The following is a 17,622-nucleotide window of genomic DNA, read 5'->3' on the forward strand; positions in this document are numbered from 1 at the left end:
TAAGGTTGTAATTTTTTATTTTACTTCCGCGGCAAAAGTGATACTTCACCCAAAGAATCCTTCAGTTTTATATGTTTATGTCTTTAATATAAAAACATTTTGCATAGTTACTGTAATGTCTTTGGGGTTTTCCCCTATACTCTGAGTAATAAAAATTGTAGCATTCTGCTTCTAGGTGGAAAAAACCAACTCCACACTCTGGTTTTGGAATTCTGAAACTCCTTTGGGCTAGATTGGATTGCTAAGCTACATCTTGCATCAAAAAAAAAAACAGTCCTCCATTGTTGGGCATTTCCGTGTTATTTATAACAAGTGTACTAAGAATTCATACACCATGTATCTTATAGTTTTGTTGAAAATAGGAGACACTTGAAGGCTTTTTTCATCGAAAAATAGAATACATAGTAAGAGAAGTGAAGAGTTGTCATCCACAGGAATAATATGATCAATGTTGAGATTTCCCTTTTACATGGCCTTACATGAATAGAGTAGTCCATGCACAATGAAGCTTGTGCAGATAATCCATTCATTCCGTTCTACAGCGTTGTCTTCCTCAAGATCTTTGGTGTTTCTTGTTTCTTTAAAACACTAAAATTACAGTGAACATTATTGAGCATACAACCTTAAAAGCAATGTATACTTATAAAATGATAGTACTTATTAAGAGGATCATAAATGAAACAATTTAAAGAGCATTATCCAATTAAAAACTAGTCTTTAGCTTATATTTTCTTGTCCAATTATTTTTAAAATGTGCTAAAAATGCATTAAAATACATTTTTTTCTCCCATGATTTTGGTTTCACAAACACTGGGTGCCATAAAAGCGCAGTGATGGCGCAAACTCTGCCTTAGGAATCTGTAATAGAGATCATTGAGCTCTACATAGAATGGACTTCCAGTACACACTGAGTTTTTCAAACACAGGAAGGACCTTGCACACATCCTGTAGTATTTTTGGTCCTTCCTGCATTTGAAAAGCCATCCCTGTGTACTGTGAGTGCATTCTCCACAGACATCAATGTTCTTATAAAGATGCAGTCAGATTGCACTTATCATAAGGTACAATATAAAGAGGGGGGAAATGTAGAGCTATGCTGGTTATTGGCACAATAATCACCCAGTCATTATAGTAAGCTGCTTATTGGACTGTAAAGCAAATGGATATTTATGTAACAAAGCAACACACCCTTAATAAGGACACACCTAATAAATTGCAGTCACACTTTATACACCAGTTATTTAATCTAAAATTGCAAATGTGTCATGCCCAGCCATCTGCTGGGAAGACAGGAGGTGTTGACAAGTGAAACCCCAGAGGAGTCAACTGACCAACTGAGGGAGAAATCATGGGGTAAACAGTCTCTAGAACAGACACATATGTGCTTGTATAGAATTCGCATTTTTATTTTTTTTATATAAATAATCTGTGTCAGGCTGGGAATTCAAGTTACAGTGTAACTATGCTTATGATCAGACCTTAGTGAGCAAGTTATTACTATAGCCATACTTCTCTTTAACATCCAGCCAAAGTATGTGTTCTAGGTGGAGACAATACTTTGTTTGTGGCTGGTTTATAAGCAATCAGAAAACAATTCCCATACTGTGATTAGAGACAGCAGGCTTGACGCTATCAACCTTTTGATACTGTACTTTTCTTGACACTGGTCACACTACACAAACTCCCATTTCACATTTTCAAGGTACCAGTAAAAAAACGGGCCTACTGAACATTAGGCCGTGAATGGACCAGGACCGGGGGGAAGGGAGGGGAGGTAAATTCCCAAAAAAAGTGTAAAATCATGGAATGTGAAATAGCGATCTAACTATTTAGTGTTTATCATGTAAATTACTACATATTCTCTGTACAGTGCTACGTAATGATTGTGGCTATACAAATAATATTATGCACTACTAATAAATGCATACTTCTCTCCCACTTGTCTATTAAATTAGAATTACCCCACCCCATATATATATACACACACACACACACATATACATACACATATACACACATACTCACTATATGCCATTTCCTTTCAATACTAAGGACATTGCGTTTGTTTGTTTTTTCAAATACTTTTTAGCTAGGCCATCTGTAATGTGAAATAAACCCTTTCGCTGCTAAATACTTTGCTGATTTTGCACTCGGGACGACAAAGCCAATGTTCATGTTAATGAACGGTGCTCGCTACAGCTGGAATAACTTTTTAACTCCTTATTTTCTGTGAATTATCACTTTTATAAGACAGATGTTTAATTGGGACCATAGTGGATTAAATGGTTATTATAGTTCCATTATATGGGACAAATAAGCTGAAGTTATATTTTTTGTAATTCTTTATTTATATCAAATAAACATATTATACAATCAGTATTAGTTCATACACATCAGTCCTTATCCCACATGGAGCTTAAAAATCTAGATTTCTTTGCGCATACACAGTACACAGATAGGCCAATATTAATCAACCATTAACCTACCACTAGGTCTTTGGCTCGTGGGAAGAAAATCAGTGAAGCAGCAATGGTGACCTCTTTGCCTCTATGGTACCCATTATTTTTTTACATTTTTCTTTTAAACTATCCCCCGATAGGGTAGCAACAATTATTCAGCTTTATTTTTTTTTTTAAAAAAAGACACAAGCATGTACAAACATACCATAACACAGGTATTAAGGACATTTAAGCCCAAGTCTATGTTAGAATGAACCCAATTGACCACTTATGGGATATTCAGGAACTACTTCTGAGACAGCGTTTTCTACTACCATCAACCATCTGTAAGTTAAGTGACTTCTTAGTGGAAATATTTTGTTTCATCCTAGACCAGGCCTGTCCAACCTGCGGCCCTCCAGGTGTTGTGAAACTACAAGCCCCAGCATGCTTTGCTGGTAGACAACCAGTTGATAGCTGGAAGGGCATGCTGGGACTTGTAGTTTCACAACATCTGGAGGGCCGCAGGTTGGACAGGCCTGTCCTAGACATTCTTAAGATCAACAACACTGCTCATACAGGCTGTACGTGGTGACCAAACGCCCAAAGGACTAAATCGTCATCTCCATAACACACACACACACTGTACAAGTACTGAACTCCTCTTACTAAAGGACTCGTTTTACTGTTAAAGTGAAAACTATAGTATATTTTGAATTGCTTGTGCGGCCCTTTTTCCACAACGCTAAAAGCTTGGGACAATACATTAAAGATATTATCTTACATCCAACACTACATAAAAAGGTATATAGACGAATTCCATTCAAAACTGACCAAAGCTAGTTATTCCCATCTCAAATAGTTGCTGGCTTAGAACTCCGATCATGAGGTTTTAGGGGGTCAAATGTTCTGCCCAAACCCATTTAAAGAAAAAAAAAAAAAAAAGGGTTGTGTCAGGAGGCGCGAAGACCGCACTGCAACACTCCTTTCTACAGACAGACAGAGCATTGTTGAGTACCAACAGGCTACCTGTGGGAACCAGGAGGGCAGTGGAGGTCCCAACAAAACTCCTGAACACCAAAGGTAAGTAAGTGAGATGGGGTATTACTTGCAATATGAAATTAGCCTTTAAACTCCAACTGTTCTTGCTCTACTTCTCTACTTGAATCCAGATTTAACAAAGACATCAACGCTCAAACAATTATCTTTAGAGTTCATTGAAAAACCACTGCTCTGTAACACTGCAAATTATATAAAAACAGGTAAATTCCTCTAGTCCCAGGATACTGAGCTAAATTTCTAACATTTAACCCATGTCAAAGCGATAAAGGAAATTAACAATTGTAGGTCTAATTACCTCTCAGTGATCTGGAGTGCAGTTAGAAGTACATCCAACCTAAACCACTACATAAACATAATTTGTGATATCCCTCAATTTGAAGTTAATCCATCTGTCTACATAAGCCAACCTCTGGTTTCCCATGGAGTCACTGACGGCCAGAGATATGTAGTGACGGGGGCTGCAGCACCCAACGTGTAAGCTGGTAGCAGGTGTAGTGGGACTTCCAGACTTTGTAACCTCTAACAATGTTTTTACAAGACTCGCATAAAGAGTACTCTTGCCTCCATACTATATAGACTAGTATTCCCCTTTAAACTTAACATAGGATGAGACACTTTAATCTACAAGTTTCACTTGCTGCATTATATCCATTAGGATAAAGTACAGATAACTCACTCAAAACAAATGTGTTTTTTTGTCCTCAAAGTTCTGTTTGAACTGGTATTGATTTTAGACATAAAAACTGGCAGAAACTTGTTTTCACATGTGGCTCTAGAGCAGTAACCAGTAAAAGTGTTGAACTCTAATGCAATTTTGACACGTACATTCTGAAGAAAAGATTTTAGAGGAAGATTAAATTATCTAGTCTACAAGGTATCTTTCTTTTCAGTCACTTTAGTTTCTGTAAAGCACTATGCAGTGTTTTTCAACAGACTTTAACATGAAGTTTGATGTAAACAGGATATTCCCTCATGTTCATAACTGTATCGAAATTATCTTTTAGTTGCTAGAAGGTCCTCAAACCATTAGAAATATATTCAAGAACATTTATAGTAACTGTTACATAAACCAACTTGCATGTTTAAAAAAATTATGGTGATGATGTTTACTGAATTGGCAAAACAAAGTCTATTTTGAATGATAAAGAAATGTGAGCACATTACCTTGTTCATTGCAAGTTTATGCCCTTCAATGCCAGGGTCTCAAATTGTTGGAGAGCATGAAGTTCCTCCTCAGAGAATGGGGGCACCTGCATATACATAATGGAGAGGCACATCAGTTTCTCATGCTTTCAAGTGACATGTAACATTCAGTCAAAATAAGTCCAATTTATCTTACAGAAAGGTGGTATTGCAGCCCCGACTCTCAACTGGAGCCCAAAGTAATTGGTGCTCCCACACCCCTCCGCTCGGTTTTATGACAGGGCTGTAAAAGGAAAAACAGCTACACAAACTAGATCTCTGGGGCTCCAGCTGGGTGTAGTGAAGCTTTAAAGGGGTTGTCAAAATTTCACCAACCTCCTATTAATATGACCTGCTCCACCTCTGGAACCCCCCATAGCTCTATTCAGAGCTATTGAAAAGGAATGGATGGATTCAGTCCTCAGGAACTGTGACCTTTCAGAAAACTACAGCTTCTGGTTTCAGGAAATTAAGGGAAGGAGTGAAGTGAGTGAGGTGCTTGGCTATAAGGAGAAAGCAGTGGTTAGTAACAGGGTATTGTCAGTGCTTTTGCAGTGAAGGATCAGATTGTGAAGGCCACATTAGCTATGACTGTAGAACGCAAAATGTGTTGGCCCAATTATGAATTAGCCAACTATAAAGGCTGCAACCATGCACAGTACTGGCAGGACCCCTCACTTTGGGACTAGGTGGTCATGGGCAAAGCAACAAATATTCAAAACATTTAGGACCAAGAAACAAAAGTGTCGCCAAATCATAGATTTACTGATCCAGATATAGCAACAAAAACACACACATCTAGTAATCTAAACATCTCAAATATCAGAAAGTTGTACCTGAAAATCTGTTTGTTGCTGTAAATGCTGCACCATTTTCAGTGTATTTGCAATAGTTGTGTGAATACGCTCAACTGACTTTTGCTGGTCTGCAGCAATCTTATCCAGCTGCGATGACAAAGACTTAAATCGTGACTTCACACTTGCCAACTGCTCCAGCAATTTGGTGGGATTTTCCTAAAATAAAATATTTACACCAATATTTAGGTATACAAAGGCTTTTTACATTTTTATCACCCACACAGACCTTTTGAATTAACAAATGATCAAAGAGGGATCACTTAGCACTATGGAGAAGAACTGTTTGTGTGCACACAAAAAAAATCATGATGGACCAGTGATAAAAGTAAGTAGTATATCTATTATTTCTCAGCCAGAATCAGTTGCTGAAAAATTACCACCTATATAAACGATTAACCAGATTCTCCAAATTCAGTAGCTGGAATTACTGAAGGAACAGACTGCTGAAATGTGTTAAAACTACCATAAAAGAAACAAATGTTCAAACAAAGACAACAACCAACAGTAAATCACAGAAGGAACTAAAACTAACCAGCTATCAATAAAGACCAAGTACCTGTGCTGAGGAGTCATCAGGGAGGCTCTTCCTTATTTCAAACTCTAGTTTTTGCTCGATGTAATCCAAGTCAGACTCTGCTTTCTGGAACTGAAATTTAAATTTTTAGATTAGATTTTTCCTGATGTTTATAATGTACAAGAAAAGATAAATTGAAAAACAGCAGATTTTATTATGCTAAGATATGTTAAAACACTAAAATGTACATTGCAGGAATATTCCATCTTTCCAGGTTCACGCAGCGGTCAATAGAGTGGTTCTCCAATATTTACTAGATGTATGCAGGTGTTCTCTGCTTCCAAATGCTTTGACAATACTATTGCACTGCTAGCTGTATAGTACAGTAGTGCAATAAAGTCAGAGCAATTATTAGCAGAAAAAGCTTTAGTTTTAAGAAGAAAAAGCAATGCGATTCTAGAGGCTCGTCCGCTGGCTAGGAGAGTAGCCTTGATGTCCATCCAGAACGTAGTTTGGGTCACTGGCCGATGCCCTTTTAACATTGCACTGCTTTTTGTGCGTGGTCACTAGTAGTACAACATAAAAAGGGCTCTGGACAGGATTCTGAATGGGTGAGGGGGGTTGGTGGGGCACAGAGAAATTAAACGTTTTCGGCAGACTAAAAATGCCAAACTTAAAGGTGTTTCTTATTCGGCTATTTATATCAAACATCCACTATTACAAATAAAAAGGTATTTCCACCAAAGAAGAGATCTAAACTCAACTAGGTTTAAAAATGTTATTCTGTAATTACATAAACCTTTTCCCTACTTCTGCTAAGCAAATACAAAAGTCTGCAACATTCTTCCCCATCCATTAGTGACAAGAGTTATTCTCTAAAATGAGAAACACTGGAGAAATTATTATAGGACAAAAGTAGTCACGTAACAGGATTATGGAAAGGATTATTATGTTAGGATTGTTTATATACAATTGGGCCAACACTGGGCTAAAGTTCTTCAGTTAAATTACATATTAACTGGCAAGTTCATTGAAAGCACATTTCATCCACAGGAGAGAAGCAGCTTTCTGACCGACTTTTATTTAGTAGTGTTTGTCCCCATAATATATTCTGTATGATTATTAAATGACTTCCAATGACACATTATGCACACTGTAAAGTCAATTTCTATTACAGATCACATAGGACATCTGATCAAATAAGGAAATATACTATCTTTCCAAAGAGGGGCTTTTGCAATTCTGTACAAAGATTTTTTTTTTTTCCCTGGAAATAGCAAATATCAGCAAGAGACGTAAAGGACAATTCCACTTTCTAAAAGGGTTTTAAAAATAATGAAATCGGGCCTCCAGAACGAATGACTCTATTTAGAGGACCATATTTATGTTATTATACTCACATAAATACATTTTGAAGTCCCTTTCCAAACAGTCATTGCACTAGGACTTTGCAACTTACATTAATGGGGTGAAGCAGCTGAATGATGCTGCACAACACATGGCCAATGTTGCTCTCAGTTGCAGTCTGCTCTTCTAATCTAGTCTTCCCTTCTGGATGCTTAATATCATATCAGGGGTTTCCCTTTGGTGCAGAGGTACCACCAAGAATTAGGTAAGGAAGGTGTGAAATTATTTTTAAAAACAATTTTTTCAAAAAGTTAAATTATCCTTTAAAAATTGTCTATAGTGGGCAAATTCTTTACTAATGGCAGAATGCAAGGGATTGATTTGGAACAAATCATTCTATAACACATTATTCAATATTACATGTGATAGAAAATGTTATTTTTAAGAAATGTGTTAATAGAATGACCTTATATAACATAAGTTATAAGCATTTACCCTAAAAATTGATTGCAAATATGTACATTTTCTAATAAATGCCTAGCTGTTCTTATAAAGTATGTTGTAGTATAGGTAGTAATATTGTTTGACCCAACAAACCTGCACCTTTGAAAGCCTTAGGGGCTTCAAAGTGTCAAGCTAACAACATATAGAATACAGTAGTTATTAACAGTGACTATAATGCTACATGAGATAACAAGTAGATGGGCAGCATGGGTAGTGTCACTAGAGACAAGTGTTTGGAATGCAGAACGGCAGTCCCCCAATACACAATTAAATTGCAATTGACTAAGAAATAGACATTGTAGAGCAGATCCACACCTGTCCTAAAACAGAAAAAGAAATAAGGCTTTTTTTTTTCTTTTGTACAGATAAATGAGAATGATTTACTTGAGGCCTAACATTCACCAGCTTCTTTGGTCTTCTTTCAACTGGGCTACCCTCACCTTCATCCTGATTGTACAGGATGGAGGAGACCATGAGTCTAACAAGCTGGTAGGAAATTACACTTTTAGTAAATCCCAACCATAATTAACCCCTGAAAAATAACATTGTTGCTCAGCTCTCTCTGTTCAAATAAAAAAGCTAAGAGCTGCTGTGTTGGATCTCTCCTGCTTCAGAGACTCAAGCAGAGCCAAAGGTGATAAGGAACATAACATCTATTAAATGCAATGTCTGGTGCAGTAACCGTCCTACCAGCTTTAAATTCATGACTCCTATAAAATGAAGCTAATGTGGAAGAGAAAGAGTAATTACACCATCACTGATTAGATACGTTTGAACATTTCCATTAATGCCTGGAAGATTGAAAGAAACTATGTCAGATGTCCTGTTAAAAGTGGGATCTTGCAGAAGTAGATAAACTGGTTCTAAAATCTTCTAGAGCAGTATTTATTTTATTGCAGCTTTAGTTAAATGTTCATCTCAAATTACAATCAAGAGATCTAAGAAACACAAATTTAAAGAGACCTGCCTACTTAGCTTCTTCTTCCAGACCCCCCTCACTCCATACTTCAAGTAATATTTCCTCTTTATTATCTACTCTTTGCTACCCCTTCTGTATCCCTCTCTCAAATGATACTGTTGCGTTCAGTGCCAGGGACTAAAGCCATCCATGGAATTCTGTCAGCAAGGATGGAAATGAGTGTTGGGATGCTATCAAAGCTTCAGTATGGTCCGGCACTTAATTTACTTCCTCAGTTCAATTCTGGTCCAAATGGTACCCATCAGATAACACCTAATTACTAGCTGGGAATGGAAGCACAAAGGGGGCAGTTTTTTTACAAACCCACAAGTCATTCATCCACACAGATATACAGAATATGTGCTTCTTATGGTCTTGCTGACTGGAAACTTCGGCAAGTGTGTGCTACTATGCAATATATCTGTATATACTAATAGCAAATACAACTCTGTAATTCGTTCATTGGTCTTCCTTTATAGACATCTTTATATGTGACAGAAAGAGAGTGGGTGGGTTTCTGCTGCAGGAGTTTGATACAAGTCAGTTACTTGAGATGTGGCACTTCCACAGAAACATGACCACTACTTAATGAGTGTGAGTAAACACACCTTCTACTCATCACAAGTCATCCTTCTCTACAACATCAATTTTACTTCCCCTTTAAAGTTGTAGCGGACCAGAAAGCATAGGCCAAAGAAAAATAATAAAGCAACATAAAGGAGGGGATTGCACGGAGGACGGGTGATGGGCGGGGAATAGAGAACGATGGAAGGGAAAGATACATGTCAGTATGGAGGAGACAGGACCTGGAGCATGATATTACACAAAGATTAGGAAGTGGGGCGTTAAATGGACAAAATAATTGGACTAATGAGGAAAAATAGGAGGAGTGATCGGTGTGAAGAAATGACAGGGACAGAGGGAGGAGAGCTCCGGCAGGGCGGAGCAGGAGAGGGCTGCAGATTAGTAGATAGCCGGAGGATTCGGTGTGGTTTGGAGATTGGGCAGAGAGCGGACAATCTAGCATCTGCCTATAACACATAGTAGAGATGGAGGCAGGAAAGAGATGGAGAAGTAGAGTAAGCGGAGTGGGTGGGGAAGCAGAGTCAGGAGGCGTCTCCGGCTCCCGCCATTTCTTAGCCCGCACCTCCTCAGTGGATGTACGGACCACCCGGGCCCGTCGCTCGCCCCTCCACTAAGCAAGAGACAGAGCCGCCCCCAGCACTGTGCACATCAGCCGTTCCCCCGCCGCTTCCCGGGGGCGAGCAGTGCACGGGCGGCGGACACTCATGTTAACAGCGCTATGTTCAGGCCGTCAGAGCCAGGTGATTTTTTGCTCGGTGCTTCCCACACCCCCATCCTTGGCCCGCGGCGGATGGCGATCTCCGTGCGGGTTGGGGTGGCTGTGCCCTGCACACACCCCCGACGTCGTCTTACCAGAGCCTCCAGCTTATTGACTGCTGTCTCCATGTTGAATAGTTTACATTCCTCAGGCGGACCCGGGAATACGAGCGGGGGAGGGCACGGAGGAGGAGCCCTGTCTGTAGAAGACTCGACTGGGTGCAAATAGCCTGCGATGCTGATTGGGTAGCTGTCAGATGGAGCAGAGCCCTGATTGGTCGGCGGCGAATAAGGCCAATCGGCTCATTGGTCAGAGCGCAATGTAAACCACTTTATAAGCTGCATAGTGCCATTGGTTGACGACCATGTACTGTGATGCTATTTAGTTAAGCGATCTCGTCTGCAACGCTTATTGCTCATTTCACCGTTCTGCGAATTTAATACTTTTACGAAAACAATATGGTGGGGAAATGCAAAAAAACACGGCGAATGGATTGGCTGGTAAATGGACACCCCACCCCCTCACCGTAGAGCAGAAGCAGGTACAAGAGAGGTCGCTGATTGGCTGGCTGGTTAAGCCAATGAGTTGATGAGCTGATTGATAGGGGCGGGGTGCGGCGGTTGTTGCTTGCTCTGATTGGATACACCGCGCTGCGTTCTGATTTTGAATATAGCAGTGCTGTGTCTCGGTGACTTGGCAGCTGGGAGAGGCTTCCATTCATCTGAACCACGGTGAGCACATTATCTGTAGCAGTCACCATCACACTCGCTCAGCCGCTGCTGACAGTCCTTATGCTGCAAGCTCTGCCTCGGCATGGGCAGCACGGTGGCTAAGTGGTTAGCACTTCTGTCTTACAGCACTGAGGTCTTGAGTTCAATTCCCAACCATGGCCTTATCTGTGAGGGGTTTGTATGTTCTTCCTGTGTTTGCATGGGTTTCCTCCGGGTGCTCCGGTTTCCTCCCACACTCCAAAAAACATACTGGTAGGTTAATTGGCTGCTGTCAAATTGACCCTAGTCTGTCTCTCTCTCTCTGTCTGTGTGTGTGTTACGCAATTTAGACTGTAAGCTCCAATGGGGCAGGGACTGATGTGAGTGAGTTCTCTGTACAGCGCTGCGGAATCAGTTGTGCTATATAAATAAATGGTGATAATTCTGTTAAAGTAATCTCTGAGCTTTTACTGTCGAAGCTGGTGATGCCTCAATGATTGTGCAGCAACATTTGGTCAATCATGATTCTTTGTTTATACTGTGTATGGTCTCTAAAGTGTTTTAGTAAATTACATCTAATTAGGCTTCTGTATGTGGGCGAAAGGGGTTAACCTTTTGTAGGATGGGTGATTTTCCAGGAAAGAAATTAACCATTGGCGGACTGACCCTGGAAGCAGTTATGCTACACTTGATCTTTGTATATGTACCTACAACACCCAGCATGCTATCCAGGGACAAGTAGTTCCAAAACACCTGGGGTGCTCTGGTGTGCCCACCTATTCGCTAGATTGCACCCCAGTGACTTGGAGTGGTGGTATTCATGTAAAGCCAACACATCAAGGATTATATTTGGTGATCAATGGAGAAAATTCACTGATTGAAATGATAGCCAGTGGGCAGTAATGAGGGACAGTTTGTTGTCATAAGAGTTTAGAAGATGTAGACATTAGACGATATTAACATATTCCATATTCTGTAGATTATTAATAAACGAGTTCTATAAGTTTTATTCATTACAGATCCACCGCCTTTCTATTTCCTGCCTCGCACACATACCTAGACTTACAGCATTACTGGCTAAGCTTCCAAAATTGTTTAAAAACTAATGTCAAATTATCAACTTTTTTAATGCTTCTCTGGGAACTGACCACTGCTTTTGTTAAAACAAAGATGAACCATTTTTAAACTACGTATTCACAAATATGTCTATGTAGAATGAGAAAAAGGGGTCTGTCGCATATTGTGTCTTTGTGACACTCATTTTCTAATTTAACATATTAAAAAAAATTTCTGTTGTGAATCCCACAGCACATATTAAGATCAAAGACTCTCCGATCATTTTCCATTTACAATGGCACTCGTCAGGGGTTCCCGCTGTCCCCGTTGATCTTTGTACTATGCATGGAGGCTCTGGCTCGGTCGATCAGGAACAATCTCGATGTGTCTGGGGTGATGGTGGGGACGACGGAGCACATATTAGCCCTCTTTACAGATGACCTGCTGGCAACAATCACCAACCCCTTGATCTCACTACCTAACTTAATGCTTGAATTTGAGAGGTTTGGGGCACTGTCCAATTTTAAAATTAACTACACCAAATCTATGCCTTTGAATCTCTCCATCTCTCTATTCCACCGCTCGTTGTAGAGGGCATTAAATGCTCCTTCCCCTTCACTTGGCATTCCTCTCAAATTAAATACCTAGGGATGCTGCTGCTGAAAGATCTCTCCAACTTGTGCAAAAATAATTTTGTCCCATTAATTCCCAAATTTCAGGTGGACTTTGGCTGCTGACATTCTCGAGGCTTCTTATGACTAGGGAGGATAAATATAATCAAAATGAACATTCTTCCAAATGTTTTTCCTAGGTCTACAAAGGGTAGTATGTGAGTTTGTTTGGGCAGGTAAACCCCCCCAGGTTTCGCCCTTACATTTTGTACGTGTGGAAGACACGAGGGCCTTCAGCTCCCCCACTTCGCTAAATATTATCAGGATATACTCCTTAATAGAGTAATGGAGTTGACTAGAGTGGCACCTTCTAAGCAGTGGAATCACATTGAGGGACAGGTGATGGCAATCTCCACAACCATACTCCCCTGGCTGCCCAAGCTCGCACATACCCTACATCCCACCATTAGCACCACTCTCCAATGCTGGACCAGGCTCTGAACCTTGACATTTCTTCCCCATTATTGCCCCTTACCTCCCTGACTGGCAATCCTGACTTTACACCTGGACTCACACCAGAGGCTTTTAGAGCATGGTCCACAGACAAGATGCTCAGGAGTGGCCAGCTGGTGGTTAGTGTATAAGTGTGTGCCTTCTCTCCCTTGCAGGACAAATTAGGCTTGCCTGCTTCAGAGTTTTGGCTATACCTGCAGGATAGACACTTTCCAATCATGAGACGTTATGGAAGGTGTGGGCAGGAACCTGACTAGCTTTAAGGAGTTGTGCTACGTCCCCTCCGAACCAAAACATACTATCTCAATGATTTACTAACTACTCATTGTTAACCTATACCCCAAGATGCCTGGCCATGCTGGCACCTGGGATAGAGAGTTGGGGAGACAAACTTCTGAACAATATTGGGCCAAAACTTTCCAATATATTATAGCGAGCTCCTCTAGCCTTTCTGTGGTGGCGACGGAGTATAAGGTCCGCTGGTACAGGTGCCTCTCTCAGTTTAGCAAAATGCACCTGGGTGTCTCGGGGTCATTCTGGAGATGTGGCTCTGGGCCGGAAACCGCCTTCCATATATGGTGGACGTACCCTGTGATGGCGTCATTTTGGCGTAAGTTGAAAACGGTTACAGAGGAAATCATAGGTACCTCGGCTCCGGAAGGACTGGACTTTTGGTTATTAAGTATCTCGAAGGCTCCTATTTCTCAGTAATAAAAATCTCTACAGTACTTTGACATCTATGTAATGCCACCTTAGCAGTTGTCCCAGTCCACTGGCGGTCTCCTGTGCCCCCTGACATACGGGACTGGTTCCGACGGATAGACCTTTATAGGCTTATCAATGACATAACCCTCTCTGGCCATAAGACGATCTCTGAATATGCAGCAATGTGGCTACAATGAGTTGAATTTAAGCAATCTCTTTCTTGGCGCTTCCTCGTGGACTCAGGCTAGTCATGGTTAGTTGCATGGGAGAGTGGACATGCTGCACGTTTACCTTCAGGACACTTCACTCCTTGTGTGGGATCTATACACCTCGAGGAGTTGTCCCCCCTCTACCCTCCCCCCATTTACATCTCCCCTCCTTCCCCCTTCCTTTCTATCTAACTTCTTTGTCTTCTTTCTGTGTTTACATATCTCCATATCTGTTTTGTAATGTATGTTCATACAAACAATGCTACTTTTGCTGATGGCTAGACTGCGAAACCTATTTGTGATTCTAAGTTTGAATTGTGCCGTATGCGCTGCTTACACATTATGTTTGTATTATTTTAAATACTTCAATAAAAACAAATTAGACACAAAAAAAGTTCTGTTGTGGACACTGCATCAATAATGCCAACAATAGATATATTTTATATGTATAGATTCCTACAATAATCTTTTACATTGGCCTACATTCAGGAACTCCAGTTATATTTTATTTCATTTTTGAGATTAATCTGCATCTCCAGTCTAACCCTGCAGAAGAGACCATTACCAGCATAGTTAAGTACTGCTACCTTAGGGGTAAGAGGGAGGGGGAGGACTTATACCAGGAATAAAAAAAAAAAATATGGAAATGGAGTTCTTCCCTTGTTAAGGATGGTGTTATACTGGCACTTTGGACACTAGCACTTTTCTAGCATGTGCTGGTGGCACTCAAATTGCTTCGTGCTGATACATTAAAGTGACACCTGGGTGTAAAAAGTCTCTGAAGATGCTGCATTCATCGTTTTCTGTGCATAACCACTCCTGCGGATATGTGCAGAAAATGTCAATGTGTCAGCATTTGAGCACTATGAATGCTAGTACTTTTCTTGCTGAAAAAGCACCAGTGTGATACTACCCTAAGGATGGATTCCAGTCTGTACTTTATTCATACAATTGGCATATATTGAAAAGTGATTTCCCTTGGTAGTGAGCCAATTCACTAAGTTGTGGGCCTTTCCATATGCGTGTACCATGTAGGAAAGCCTCTAGTGCCCTCCAAACACATTTGCACATTTTCAAATACATTTGTGTGCTTTACAATGAGTTACATCATCATCAATGTTTGGAACAAACACAGTAATAAAACAATACTGCATACTAAAAGACAGACAGAGGTAGGAGGGCCCTGCTCGCAAGCTTACAACCTATAGGACAATCTGAGTCTGATACATGAGATCAAGTTCCACACATTGCATATTGGTCCAGCCAGAATGTTAAAGAATGCCTAGTGGGCCATATGATCCAGTCGCATAGCAATGTTGGTCAGAGTCAGAGGGTTGTAGTTTTGTGTGAACTGTGTAATGGGTGGTAATAGGGTAACTGAGGGAGGTTAAGAGGGTGGTTGAGGAATATTATAAGCTTACCTGAAGAGGTGGGTGTTCAGAGAACGCTTAAAGGTTTAAAATTTAAAGACTAGAGGAAAGTTATTGTGAGAGGGAGGAAATTCCACAAAGCGGATTTAGCCCAAAAAAAAGTCCTGTAACCGGGAATGGGAGCATGTAATAAGTGTGGATGAGAGATGCAGATTTTGTGCAGAACAGAGGTGTCGAGTTGGTAGATATTTTGAGACAAGAGAGGAGATGTATGTTGGTGCAGCTTTGTTGATGGCCTTGTATGTAGTAGAAGTATTTTATATTGGATCCGGTGACAAACAGGCAACCAATGTAGAGACTGACAGAGTGGCTCAGCAGAGAGAGAACAATTTGCAAGGAAAATCATTCTAGCCACTGCGTGCAAAATAAATTGTAGGGGTGAGAATCTAATTCACGGAAGACCAGTAAGGAGGGAATTGCAATAGTCAATGCGGGAGCTGAGTACATGAAGTAAAGTTTTTGCAGTGCCTTGTGAGATATGTGCCTAATGTGGAAATGTCTTTTAGATGTATGCAGTATGATTTAAATATAGAGTTGATGTGGGAAACAAAATATAGTTCTGAGTCAAGGATCACGCCTAGGCAGCGAGCTTGCGGGGTGGGATTTATGGCCTTGTTGCCAACAGAAATGTCAAGTAGGTAACTTCTATTGGCGGGTGGGAATATTATTAGTTCTGTTTTTGAAAGATTGAGTTTGTGATTTCAAGAGACATCCAAGATAAAATGGCAGAAAGTCTTTCAGTATGCCGGACAACACAGAAGGCGAGAGATCCGGGGAGGATAGATAAATTCATGTATCATCCACATGGAGTTGATACTGAAATCCAAAGGAGCTTATTGGACTTCCAAGAGAAGCCGTATAGATAGAGAACAGCAGAGGACCTAGCACTGAGCCTTGCGGTACTCCAACTGATAAAGGAAGCAGAGCAGAAGTGTTTCCAGAGAAATTAACACTGAAAGAGCAGTTTAAATAGGTGGGATGAGAACAAGGATAGGACAGGATTGTAGCGTTTGTATAAAAAATTATAATCAACTGTGTCAAATGCAGCAGAGAGATCCAGGAGAAGAGAGTAATGGCCTTTAGTTTTAGCAGTGATCAAATCATTGACAACCTTAGTCAGCGCAGTCTCTGTGGAGTGTTGCGAATGAAAGCCAGACTGAAGAGGATCCAATAGGTTGTTTGCAGAAAGAAAGCGTGTGAGGCGAGTGTAGGCTAGAAGCTTGTAGGGGTATGGGAGATGGAATGGATATTAGTGTAGGATTTATTTTAGTTATATGTTGTTAGTTTGATTTTATTTTCCTGTCTGTCATTTATTAAACAGATGAGTTCGGTTACTTTATTAGGTTATAGTTCAAATAATGATTGTGTTTTTAGGGATTTTTTTGTTTTCTCTATTTTTTCAAGAATGTTTTTAGATTTCTTTATAACCCAAAAAATAATTTTACACATGGCTCACAGGATGTATTATTATTATTATGATCGTAGATTTGTAAGGTGCCACCGTGCACCGTAGCATCCTACAATAGGGAAAGCAGGGACATACAAGGTGGACCAAATAAATGCAGGCGTGAAGATAAAGGTTAAGGAGGGCTGAGCAGGGCCCTCCTTATCCATTCTCAGTGGAAGAGGGCACAGCTGAAACATTACGATATTACGTGCAGCATCCAATATAGATATTCGCAATAAGGCTGAAGTCATTTCTTTATTTGTGTTTTTTAATTAAATAAAACGCCACCTTTTTTAAATTATATTTTCATAAATCCATAGCAGGGTCAATACAGTATATTCTGATTTGATAGCTGCAAAATGAATAACCTGTCCGGTTCTTCAGGAATATTGACAACCGAAAACAAAACAACTACACTTGTTTTCCTTGCCAAATTGGCTGTTATCAAACAGTGTCTCCCTGATATTAACATATAAGTGAAAATTAAAAGGACATATTTTTTGCACACACCACATCAATAAATAGCTATTCTAGTAATTCGAACTAGTCATTTAGATAAGTGAGGTGCAAGTTATTCCTGAAAATTACTATTACTATGTTTTTCCAGTCTAACTGGAGCAGGAATGGAGTTGATGAGGTTTTCCTATACATCTAATGTACATCTTATATAGATTTTGCATAGTACAAATGTGAAGGACAGGACCACCGCTTTCTCCAGGCGTGGGATGCGGGTCAGG

General features: G+C 40.2%; 2 protein-coding genes across 3 annotated transcripts in view; one reads left to right on the forward strand and one right to left on the reverse strand.

Moving 5' to 3' along the window:
• Positions 1–10,431, reverse strand: SKA2 (spindle and kinetochore associated complex subunit 2). Its single transcript, XM_075195076.1, has 5 exons — positions 10,300–10,431; positions 6,096–6,185; positions 5,519–5,695; positions 4,665–4,750; positions 1–588 (listed from the first exon to the last, which is right to left on the reverse strand). Exons 1-4 carry the CDS (start codon positions 10,330–10,332, stop codon positions 4,670–4,672), a joined length of 381 nt encoding a protein of 126 aa, XP_075051177.1. The 5' UTR covers positions 10,333–10,431; the 3' UTR covers positions 1–588; positions 4,665–4,669.
• PRR11 (proline rich 11) overlaps positions 9,639–17,622 on the forward strand; it is a 19,567-nt gene continuing 11,583 nt past the window's right edge. Inside the window, exon 1 of one of the 2 annotated variants that reach the window (XM_075195074.1) lies at positions 9,639–10,187. In XM_075195074.1, the coding sequence (XP_075051175.1) occupies positions 10,152–10,187 (36 nt within the window). In that variant the 5' untranslated portion in view covers positions 9,639–10,151. Of the gene's footprint in view, positions 10,188–10,412; positions 10,936–17,622 lie in introns of those variants that run through there. The other variant, XM_075195075.1, reaches the window with a different exon arrangement.

Source organism: Mixophyes fleayi, chromosome 2 (genome assembly GCF_038048845.1).
Source record: "Mixophyes fleayi isolate aMixFle1 chromosome 2, aMixFle1.hap1, whole genome shotgun sequence".
In the NCBI taxonomy this organism is placed as follows: domain Eukaryota; kingdom Metazoa; phylum Chordata; class Amphibia; order Anura; family Limnodynastidae; genus Mixophyes; species Mixophyes fleayi.

Excerpts from the sequence above, each read along its gene's own strand:
- SKA2 (XM_075195076.1), bottom strand. The coding sequence starts at position 10,332 with ATGGAGACAGCAGTCAATAAGCTGGAGGCTCTG. Across the intron at positions 6,186-10,299 it reads TCAATAAGCTGGAGGCTCTG|TTCCAGAAAGCAGAGTCTGA; the intron begins GTAAGACGACGT and ends TTTAAATTTCAG. Across the intron at positions 4,751-5,518 it reads AGCAACAAACAGATTTTCAG|GTGCCCCCATTCTCTGAGGA; the intron begins GTACAACTTTCT and ends ATGTATATGCAG.